Source organism: Rhinolophus ferrumequinum, chromosome 15 (assembly GCF_004115265.2).
Source record: "Rhinolophus ferrumequinum isolate MPI-CBG mRhiFer1 chromosome 15, mRhiFer1_v1.p, whole genome shotgun sequence".
In the NCBI taxonomy this organism is placed as follows: Eukaryota; Metazoa; Chordata; class Mammalia; order Chiroptera; family Rhinolophidae; genus Rhinolophus; species Rhinolophus ferrumequinum.
This window is the reverse complement of record NC_046298.1, coordinates 48,661,274-48,671,997: the sequence shown is the minus strand read 5'-3', so window position 1 is coordinate 48,671,997 and position 10,724 is coordinate 48,661,274. Positions and strand designations below refer to the sequence as shown.

Sequence of the window (10,724 nt, the reverse complement as noted above, 5' to 3'; positions counted from 1 at the left end):
CTTTAGTCACTGCTCTCTTAAGTACACTTTTTTCCTCCTTGGCATCTTCTCTTAACAGTTAAGTCCCACCTCTCCTGACACCTAGTTCTCCCATAGTTTCCTCTAAAGCCCCTCCCCTCACATAAACTCTATCCATTCCCTCTCAATTACTCTCACTTTCTGCCATCTTCACTAAACCAATTTAAACGTTAGGGCCGTTCTGATAGCCCCTTCCCCCAAGCCCTGCCTATAGTTCTCACCTACTTGACCAATAAGCCTTGCCGCTCAGTCCCGCCTCCTGATTCCTTAACCCCGCCCTCCAGGCCACACCCCTTGTCTATCTACTCTTTACTAAAGTTGTCAGTTCTGCCCACAACCCACGGCTCAATTTTTCCTTCAAAACAGGGTCAGGACAAAGAGATGGGCAAAGTGGTGGCTACAGAATTTCCAAGAATCTGGCTGGAATGGGGCAAAGGGGCCTAGAGTCAGTAACATTTGCACAGATGGTTCAGTGTTTTACTTAGAGCCGATATTTAGGGGAGTGCTTTGGGGTCTGCTGGAGGAAGGAGAGGGGACAAAGGCCCCTAAGCAACTCTTTAGCACCAAACTAGTAAGATACATGACATGGGGTCCTCCCCAATTCCATGCACTCCCATCAGGTGGTGTAGCGACAGAAAGAAGAGGGGGGCAGCCCTGGTACCATCACTGAATACACACCAGAAGCCAGAGGCAGAGATTTATTTCCACAGCCTTTGCCTCGAAGGGCCTGTTAGTCCAGGGGAGGGTGGCAGAAGGCAGCAGGGTCCGGAAGTTTAGGTGCTCACCCACAACCCCCTCCCACAATGGTAAGACCACCAGACATGAGGGTGTCTCGGCCTCCCTGCCCAGGTGGAGCAGCAACTGAACCACCAGCTGTAAACCTGGCCCAGGGAGGGGTGATCCGGTCTGTGGGTCAAGCCAGCTCTTTCCCCTCCCGCTCCTCCTCCTCCTCAGCCCCTGCTGTGGCTGGGATGCCCTCGTCGTCCCACGGTGGCTCAGGTCCTGGGTCCGGGGGACACATGGGTACCCCCATGGCCTCGGGGTGCTTGCGTTTCGCATGGCGCCGGAGCGTGTTGGCATCCGTGAAGCGAAGCCGGCAGACGGGGCACTGGTAGGGGCGTTCCCCGGAGTGGACTCGGTGGTGGTGGGCCAGCTCGCCCGCTTCGCGGAAGCGGCGGGGGCAGAGTGGGCAGCGGAAGGGCCGCAAGCCGGCATGGATGTTGCAGTGCCGCCGCAGGTGGCTGGACCGCTTGAAGGTCTTGCCACAGTCCTTGCACTCATGCGGCTTCAGCTCAGAGTGCGATATGCTATGGCGCTCCAGGTCCGAGAGGTAGGGGAAGGCCCGCAGGCACACCGGGCAGAAGTGCGGAGCCTTCCTAGGGCCCGAGCCCTCAGGACCTCCTGCCACTGACCCTTCAGAGACTGTATAGGGCACACCCTGATCATCAATCAACAGGAGATCGCTGCCACCACTGCTGCCCACGGGGACTGTCAACCCCTGAGCCAGCGAGGTCTCCTGCCCTGACTTGGGGGGTCGGCCCCGCTTGCGAGGGAGGCAGGCCTTGCGCGTCCGATTGGAGGAGGTGGCCCCCCCGGGACGTCGACCTCGGCGGCCCCGGGGAACAGAAGGAGGTAAGGCCAGAGGTTTCTCTTCCTCCCCAGGCAAAGGCGAAGGCAACGGGTCTGGGCTGGGGGTGTCCATTGAGCAGTGGGGGGCTTGGGTCTGGGCACTGGAGCCGGGCTAAGAGGAGAGAGGGGGCAACTGTCAGAGCAGGGAGGGTTTGGAGCACCCCTTGTCCCCCAACACCTCACCCATCCCTCTGTCTTGAGTCTCGCAACCTGGGCATGGCTGACATTCACCTGGATGCACAGTTACGCTGGTGGGTAAAAGAGCAGGATAATTGTGTGCCAGTTGGTAAACAGGCACTGCCCTGAGCCCACAGGAGTTCCTCAGGCTTCCCTAACCCTTGCCCTGGACCTCAAAGGTCAATTTGAGCCAAAATAAAAATCTTTGAGGGAGGACAGAGTCCAACTGAGGGTACAGGCCACTAGTGTGATCCTCAAGACACAGAGCCCATCAAACCCCAGAGACACAGAAGATTCAGAAATGTTTTTGTCTCTCCCTCCTGAATGGTACAGTAGGAGGGAAAGGGAGTTCAGGACAGGAGGAAGAAAGGGACTGGTCCCAGGTGATGTTTGGCCCTGAGTGGTGGATGAGGAAATACATTGGAGCTGTTATGTCTGGGCTCCAGAGTCAAACATTCTGAGTTCGATTCCGGAGTCTGTCACTTACTCTGTGTGGTCTTGGGCAAAGTGTTCACTTCTCTGAGCCTCAGTTAAGCCTTCTGCAAAACAGTTCCACCTAGTTGCAGGGACATGCCATGAGATGCTCAGCACACAGAACTTAGGACAATACTAGCCCTCTGAATAAGGGCACCATCACCCTCATTTTGCAAATGGGGAAACCGAGGCACAGGAAAGCCAAGTCAGTTACCCAAACTCCCTCTGCCAGAAGGTGGCAGGGCCAAGATTCGAACCAAATCTCATGTTGACCCACTGGCCCAGGGACTGAGAAGAAAGGGACTCAAAAGGACAAGGGGACATCATGGGGTCCCTTGGTACTCGGTTTGAATCCAGCTCTGTGAAATGGATATACCAGGGTTGCCAGTGGCACATAGTAAGCACTCAATAAACTACCACCACCACCATCATTATCAGAGCTGGTACCAGGGAAGAAAAGCACAGGTGCAATTACGAGGGGGGCTGTAGGTGCCACTGTGCTCTCTTGGAACATGCACACAGACTGAGGTCCAGAGGAGGGTAACCGCTTTTACAGGATCGTACGCTTCGCTAGGGTGGGGGGGCCTGGACTAGAACCGGGGTCTCCCGAGTGGTGCCCCCGACCCTCGCCCTCTGCTCGCCCCCGGGCAGGCGCGCGCCCGCCGGTCCCCGAGCGCGCGGGGCGGGCCCTGCGGGGGCAACGGCCAATGAGCGGCGCCGGGCCGCGGACGGCGAAGGCCGCCAGGAAGGGGGTCTGCGCGCGCGCGGGCGCGCGCGCTCAGGCCGACTCCGCTAGGCGCTAGGTCGGCGCGCGCGCCGCAGCGAGCGCGGGAGCAGGAGCAGGTGTGGGGGGTGCGCTCCGGGGGCGCGCGGCCCCGGGCCGCCCCTCCCTCCGCTCCCCTCCCCCCGCCCAGGCCCCCCGCCTCTCGGGTACCTCATTTGCATGTCGCCGGGGCTCGCGAGTGTGCGCGCGCGGGGGGCGACGGGGTCGGTGCGTGGGAAGGGGCGGGGGCGAGGGGGCCCTACCCCTCGGCGGCGCGCGCGCGCGCGGGACGGCCCCGCCCCTCGGAGCGGACGCCGGCAGCCCCGCCCCCGCCCCCTCCCCGTCGGGCCCGCGCCCGAGGGGAACAAAGGGATGCGCTGGGTCCTAAGGGCCGGTCATATCCGTGCCTGCACACCCGGCGCTCTCGCCGGCTCCGAGCGGTAAATAACCCAACACATCCCCTACAACGTAGAAATGTCTTTCCTCCCACACAGTATCCAGCCGGTGACCCAATCAATGACAGGTACCGAAAGGATGAGGAGCGGGAAAATGGCTGCCTCTTCCCGTAATTAACATGGCGCCTGATAAGCTTCAAAGACCCCTGGAGGGCTGAGGACAAGATGGAGCCTGCTCTTTCCTATCTATCGCAGCCGGACTTTCAATTTCTCTTTTCTCCTGATGCAACTCTACATTCTACCCAGGAGAAGCTGCGAAAGGAACTCAAGTCGGCCCTCATCTGCGCTATCACCTGCTAGCTTCGACGGGGAAGAGCCTCGCACTGAGCTTGTTGCCCTTAGTCTGCATGGCGCCGAATCACCATCCCAAGCCCCGCCCCTCTTCCTGCCCTCACCCAAAATGGCGCCAACCTGACTTCTTTAACTGCCAGTGCTAGGAAAGGGACGAGAAAGAGGGAGAAGGGCAGACGGCTGGGAGGGAGGAGGCCAAGAAGGCGGGAGAAGGGGGGGCGTGCGGGAAAGAAGGGAGCCGAGGCGGAAGTCGAGGGGCCCCCCGGGTGGAAGTGACGCTGCCCCCGCTGCCCAAAATGTCGGCGCCCAGAGGGAGGTGTAAGTAATTAAAGAGGAAAGCCGACTGACTTTCCCGGCCTCCCGGGGCCGCCCCAGGGCTCCAGAACCCCCGCGCCGTTCTAGCTAGGTGGACTCTTCCGTCCGCGGGTCCCGCCTGACCTGCCCCTGCCTGGGGCGCCCGGGGCCGCACCTTTTAGGGACGGGGGGAGGGGCACAAAAGGCTGGCTCTCGGGGCCTGGGTCCTCTAGCAGACTACGGGGGGGGGGGCGGCCCCGAGGGCGACTGGATGGGGAGGAGGCGGAACTTAGTAGCAGCTGGGGAGGAGCAATGACAGGGAGGAGCCTTAGTGGGTGTGGCTTAGGGGGGAAATGGGCGGGGCAGAGCGGTTGTTGGGAGTGGGAGGAGCTTAGACAAAGGGTGGGGTTTGGTAAAGGGGCGTGGCTCAGTGAGAATGGTGGCGGGGCCCTAGGTTGAAGGGTCCTAATTGAGGCTGAGTGGGGAAACGGGGGCTCAGTGTGAAGATGGGAGAAGCTTAGAGGTGGAGTTTCTTCAGGGGCGTGGCTTAGAGAAAGTGATGGGTACAGTGAGGGGGTGGGGTTTATGCATGTAATTTGGGGAGTATTAGTGGAAATATCAAGCCTTTATAATGCAAGTGAAATGAGGGCCTGGAACGACTGAGAAAGTGAGAAAGGGTCGTGGAGAGTGTCTTGGAAAGGACGGGGCTTACTTCAAGGATGAGTTTAAGGAAAAATTGAGTGGGGTTTTGGAGGCAGGTCTTAGTGAAGAAGATACGGTGGGATTTAAAGAGGACACTCAGAGGTAGGTACTTAGAGGACAGTTGTAATCAAAACAGCTTACCTGTTGAGTCTTTGCTGTGCGCAGGCCTAAGTAAGCAGGCAGTCCGCATGACCACAATTTTGCTTAGTCCTCATCGCCACTCCATGAGGTAGGTCCTCCTATTCCCCGTATTTTGCAGGTAAAAAAAGTTTCAGTTGTTTTTATCCAAGGTTCCAGGGCTTTCATCTTTAAAGAAGAGTGGCAGGAGCGTAGAGGGAAGTGGGAAGAAGCTTGTCAAGGAACACTGGAGGTCCTGGGAACAGTGTGAAGGGTTGGGCGGGGTTTAACCACAGTGTGCGGGGCTTGGAGAGGAGCAGGAGAGTTCAGGCGTAAAATCAGTGAGGTAGAAACGATTAGGAAGATTGGCAGATGACTCGGAGAAGGGTTTGTAGGAGGGTGGGAGGAGCTTAAAGATAGTGGATGTGGTCTTGGTGGCTTACAGGGCTGTGTTTGGGCTCCTAGGGGACAGGATGGGGGAGCCCGATGGGGGAGGGCTGATGGGGAAATGACCCCCTCACCTGCCCCTATGTTTCCCCCCCCCCCCCCCGCTCCAGAGAGCCCCCACCCGCCACTGCCCTCGTGCCACGCCACAATGGATGATGCCCCGCTGCCAGAGCCCCGGGTCCCTGCCCCAGCCCCAGCACCACCCGCCGCCACCGCCCCTCGGGTCCCGTTTCACTGCAGTGAGTGTGGCAAGAGCTTCCGCTATCGCTCGGACCTGCGGCGCCACTTCGCCCGGCACACTGCGCTCAAGCCCCACGCGTGTCCGCGCTGCGGCAAGGGCTTCAAGCACAGCTTCAACCTGGCCAACCACCTGCGCTCGCACACAGGCGAGCGGCCCTACCGCTGTTCTGCCTGCCCCAAGGGGTTCCGAGACTCTACCGGCCTGCTGCACCACCAGGTGAGTCCCGCAGGCAGGCCCGGCTGCCTCCCGGGGCTGGACACACCCTTGGAGCCTCCGCCCAACTCTGGGCAACAGGCAGAGGGCCCAAGGCCCACTCACCCACCTCCTCCCCTTAGGACATGTTGCCTCTCTCCTTCCCCACCAAAGCACCCTGACCAATCAAAACACGAAGAGTTTCTCTTTCAGTCACCACCCAACCCACAAGGAAAACATTCATAGTACATTGCCTCACCTATAGGTTCTTCCCTTCTCCCATCGCCCTGCTCACACACCACGCCAGCATCTGCAATTTCTTTTACCATTTTAAAAAACAGATTTACCACGTATGTACTTAATTCCTTTATTAAGTGATTATCTATTGAGTGCTTTCCCTGTTCCCAAAACTGGTCACCAAAGTGAAATCAATAAAGTCCTAGCTCTGAAAACTTCCATTCCATTGGAGGTGGTCAAGAGCCAGGTAGACTATCAACAAGAAAGCAAATACACAGTCAAGAATGTTCTGGAAAGGGAGAAGTATTGGGAAGGAAATTATAAAACAATAACAAGTCTGTGTTCAGGAGTAAAGAGGGGAGAGCTGTGGGCTACCAGACAGGTGGCAAATGGCACGGTGATACTTGAGCTGAGATCCGAAGTATGAAAGTATGAAAAAACATCTGCCATGGGAAAAGCATTTCAGGCAGAGGGAACAGCAAGTGCAAAGGCCCTGATGTGGAAAGGAGCTTGGTGTTTACAAGGAAGGGATAGGAGACCATGTGGTTGGGGTGGAGTGAGCCTGAACAGAGCAAAAGGAGATGAGGTGGAAGGCAGGCAGGGGCTGAGTCATGTGCACATTCTTGGCCATTGTGAGGAGTGGGATTTTATTCTATAGGCCAGACACTCATGCTACAAGGATAAGTAAAACCAGACATATAACTGGTCCTTCACACTTGTCCCCTCCTCTCTGTCCCCATGGCATCTGCCTTGGTTCAGGACCTCAGATCCTGGATGTTGGCCCCAACTTTCTAAGTGGTCTTCCTACCTCCTGTTTCTCCCTCTCACGTCCAGCCTCTGCATCCATCACAGAGTGACCAGGCACCACCTTCCTTGAAACCCCTGATCCTTGGGGTGACAGGGGAGCTCCTTAACTTGATGTGACATTCATAGCCCTCTGAGGTCTCAACCCTGCCCACTAGTAAATTATAATTCAACTGAGCATTTAATGAGTACCTATAATATGCAGGCACAGTGCTAGGCTCTTTGGGGGAAAGGGACACAGTCATCCCCTTTCATGGCCTCTCAGAGCCAAGAGTCTAGTGGGGGAGACATTAATTGAACAATGAGATTAATGAATGTCAAACTGCAATTGATACGTGAGGACAGAGGGTAACTGTATTCTGAGGCTAATACAAGAAAGATCTGGAGTGATCCAGGTCGGGGATGGGGTCATGGATGGTTTTCCTGAGATAACATTCCTACTTCAGATCCTGTACCTGGCAGACATGACTAATCTAGCACTGTGCTCTTTCTCATCCAGCCTCACAGTTCTCACCAAAGCTCTCTAGACAGACACTACCAGTCAATAGGACTACAGTCAAAACCTGTCTACTAGTCTAGGACTCAAATAAACCACAAAGGCCAATATCAGTAGAGACCTCTGTGAGGCATGGTTTTGCTAGCCACATTTCAAGTGCTCAACAGCCACATGTGGCTAGTGGTGATATTTTGGACAGTACAGATACAGAACATTTCCATCACTGCAGAAAGTTCTATTGGACAGTTCTGCTCTAGAAAGTTCTAAAGTATTTACCTGGAAGAGCCACTTCCCACCCCAGGTGATTATAAAAGCTCCTTTCCCACTCTCCCAATATTCACTGGTTTAGAGGACATCAGCTGGACATGGGAAAGTTTGTCGAATATTCTAGTTTCCAGGAATTGAGTAGTTTTGTGATGGTTTTACCCCATCCTCACAACAATGCTGTGAGATGTACATCTTATTGTGTCCATTTAGCAGAGCAGAAAAGCTGCCCTTTCAGAGAGAATGGAAGGCAGAGCTGGGATTTGAACCCAAGTCCATCAGTGCTCAAAGCCTGTTTAGCCACACTCCCAGGGAGTGCCAGTTTCCTAGGTAGGCTTGTTGGAAATAAAAGTTAGTCAGGAGGAGTGGGAGCAAGAGTTGCCCAACCTGTGGGAATAGCACGTGCAAAGGTCCTGTGGCTAAAGGGACTAAAAGCAAGCCAGCATGGCCCAAAGCAGAGATGGAGAGTAAGAGGACTGAAGCTAGATCATGGCCTTGTAGGCTTCCTGCGGAGCTTGGGCTGCCTCCCTCTGGGAGTCCAGAAACCTGCCCTGCAGGCCAGTCCCTCAGCCCTGATGTTGTGCTTCCTCCCACCCTCCAGGTTGTCCACACTGGTGAGAAGCCCTACTGCTGCCTGGTCTGCGAGCTCCGCTTCTCCTCACGCTCCAGCCTGGGTCGCCACCTCAAGCGCCAGCACCGCGGTGTGCTCCCGTCCCCCCTGCAGCCCAGCCCGGGCCTGCCTGCCCTGAGTGCACCCTGCTCCGTCTGCTGCAACGTGGGGCCCTGCTCAGTGTGCGGGGGTGCTGGGGCCAGCGGCGGCGGAGAGGGCCCGGAGGGGGCCGGCGCGGGCCCGGGCAGCTGGGGGCTGGCGGAGGCGGCAGCTGCAGCAGCGGCCTCGCTGCCCCCATTCGCGTGCGGTGCCTGTGCACGGCGCTTCGACCATGGCCGTGAGCTGGCTGCCCATTGGGCCGCACACACAGACGTGAAGCCCTTCAAGTGCCCACGCTGCGAGCGCGACTTCAATGCTCCCGCACTGCTGGAGCGGCACAAGCTGACGCACGACCTGCAGGGCCCTGGCGCACCCCCAGCGCAGGCCTGGGCCGCGGGGTCTGGCGCTGGGCCCGAGACCCCTGGCGAGGGTGGTGCTGTGGAGGCGGGTGACGCTGGAGCGGCCTGGGACGGCGGGCTACTCCTGGGCCGCGCGGGGGGCGGCGTGCCCGAGTTGGGGCGGCTGCTTCCTGAGGGCGGCGGGGAGGCCCCTGCTCCAGCGACTGCGGCGGAGCCATCGGAAGACACCCTATACCAGTGCGACTGTGGGACCTTCTTCGCATCGGCTGCGGCCCTGGCCAGCCACCTGGAGGCGCACTCGGGGCCGGCCACCTATGGCTGCGGCCACTGCGGGGCGCTGTACGCAGCTCTGGGGGCCCTGGAGGAGCACCGGCGTGCTAGCCATGGCGAGGGCGGCGGGGCAGAGGCGGCTACAGCAGTCCCCGAGGGGGAGCCCGCGTCTGGGGAGCCCTCGTCCGGCTCCGGCCGCGGCAAGAAGATCTTCGGCTGCTCCGAGTGCGAAAAGCTGTTCCGCTCGCCGCGCGACCTGGAGCGGCACGTGCTGGTGCACACGGGTGAGAAGCCGTTCCCGTGCCTCGAGTGCGGCAAGTTCTTCCGCCACGAGTGCTACCTCAAGCGCCACCGGCTGCTGCACGGCACCGAGCGGCCCTTCCCCTGCCACATCTGTGGCAAGGGCTTCATCACGCTCAGCAACCTCTCCAGGCACCTGAAGCTGCACCGGGGCATGGACTGACCTGCGCCCCTTCCTGCCACCACCGCCTGGGGCTGGACTCAGGGCCCGGCCCAGGAGACGGTCCAAATCCAGACACGCCCTGAGATGAGGGGACCCTGGTTGGAGAGATGGGCCACTAGAAACCCACACAGACCCCTGAGCTGATGGACAGCAAATAAAGGGAAAACTCCTCAGCTCGGGGGTCTGGGGTCTATGGAGAGACTCCTGAGCTTGAGGACCCCCTGGAATCTGTGCTAGGCACCTCCAAATCAATGGCCTCTAAGTTGGGGGACCTAGGAATGAGAAATGGGTCTTCAAAAGTACTCATCTTGAGGGCCCTAATAAGCGATGGGCACACCTCCCCCACGGGAAGTCTGCCTTCTCCCTGAGAGCCATCATTCCAAACAATCTGGATGTGGAGAATGTGGGGGGACCATGTCCTCAAATTTCCCTGGCCCCTCCAAGTGCTACCCACCACAGTCACTGGTGCCCTCAGATAATGGATATACCGGAGTCTGCCTTTCCTGCCACTTCATTCCCTATGCCGAAAGAGGACCAGGGTAGATGCCCCCTGCCCTCCACCCACTCCCCAATTAGGTTTCCCTCCCCTGCTGCAGAATGGACTAACCCTAATGATCTCCTCCACCCCCAAACGCTAGAATAGGCTGGTTTGGAATCCCTCTGCCCAGTAGAATGGACTGATCCGATACGTACACCCCTGTCCACTGGAATGGGCTGGCCCAAGTCGAAGCCTGCACCCCACCCTCCTTAGAGTGAATAGGGCAGACACTCCCCTTCCTCTTCCACTGTCATTCCCCGTCCTGTGAACTCACCTGAGTGGGAGGTGGTGGACACTGGGTAGCCCTCCTGCTCTGCTGTAGCACCTGTCGTCTTTCCATCTCTGTCGGTTTGTCTCTGTCCCTTCCAAACCCAAGGGGGAGGGGGTTTGGCTAGGGGGTACCCCTGTGAACCTCCACCTCACCCCCTTGTCCCACTCCCCAATGTCTCCAGGACCCCAATAAACCTTGTCCTGTCAGTCACTGCCGTCTCATTTTCTGAGCCCGGTATAGAGGGTGGGGGTTTCACCCTCCCTGACTTAGGAAGGCCTCCTAAATAGAGATAGAGCCTTCATCCCTTGCATGATCCTTAAAATCAGAGATGGTTTAAGTCTTACCTAAATGGAAACCTGCCCCTTAAACACAAGACACTTCCATGGACTGACATGCCCCCTAGAACCAGACAGACCTTTTTGAAACCATCAATCCCATACGACACCCCCCCTAAAAACGAAACGGTCACTTTACAGACAAGTTCCTACCCCCTTAGACTCTGCCTCCCAGGCA

At 57.9% G+C, this 10,724-nt stretch overlaps 2 protein-coding genes across 6 annotated transcripts; one reads left to right on the top strand and one right to left on the bottom strand.

Moving 5' to 3' along the window:
• Window positions 1–690: 690 nt before the first annotated feature.
• On the bottom strand, window positions 691–3,913 carry ZNF524 (zinc finger protein 524). 3 transcript variants are annotated; one of them, XM_033129144.1, is made up of 3 exons: window positions 3,233–3,362; window positions 2,312–2,380; window positions 691–1,759 (listed from the first exon to the last, which is right to left on the bottom strand). In XM_033129144.1, exon 3 carries the CDS (start codon window positions 1,718–1,720, stop codon window positions 932–934), a length of 789 nt encoding a protein of 262 aa, XP_032985035.1. In that variant the 5' UTR covers window positions 1,721–1,759; window positions 2,312–2,380; window positions 3,233–3,362; the 3' UTR covers window positions 691–931. The 3 variants fall into 3 exon arrangements, with proteins under 3 accessions (XP_032985035.1, XP_032985036.1, XP_032985034.1); XM_033129145.1 differs by lacking the exons at window positions 2,312–2,380; window positions 3,233–3,362 and adding an exon at window positions 3,810–3,913; XM_033129143.1 differs by lacking the exon at window positions 2,312–2,380 and having other exon boundaries at window positions 3,233–3,378.
• A 76-nt stretch (window positions 3,914–3,989) lies between these two features.
• FIZ1 (FLT3 interacting zinc finger 1) lies at window positions 3,990–10,421 on the top strand. 3 transcript variants are annotated; one of them, XM_033129142.1, is made up of 4 exons: window positions 4,001–4,125; window positions 4,969–5,032; window positions 5,478–5,824; window positions 8,203–10,421. In XM_033129142.1, the coding sequence occupies exons 3-4, from the start codon at window positions 5,516–5,518 to the stop codon at window positions 9,400–9,402; spliced, it is 1,509 nt and encodes a 502-aa protein (XP_032985033.1). In that variant the 5' UTR covers window positions 4,001–4,125; window positions 4,969–5,032; window positions 5,478–5,515; the 3' UTR covers window positions 9,403–10,421. The 3 variants fall into 3 exon arrangements, with proteins under 3 accessions (XP_032985032.1, XP_032985033.1, XP_032985031.1); XM_033129141.1 differs by lacking the exon at window positions 4,969–5,032 and having other exon boundaries at window positions 3,990–4,125; XM_033129140.1 differs by lacking the exon at window positions 4,001–4,125 and having other exon boundaries at window positions 4,139–5,032.
• Window positions 10,422–10,724: the final 303 nt, after the last annotated feature.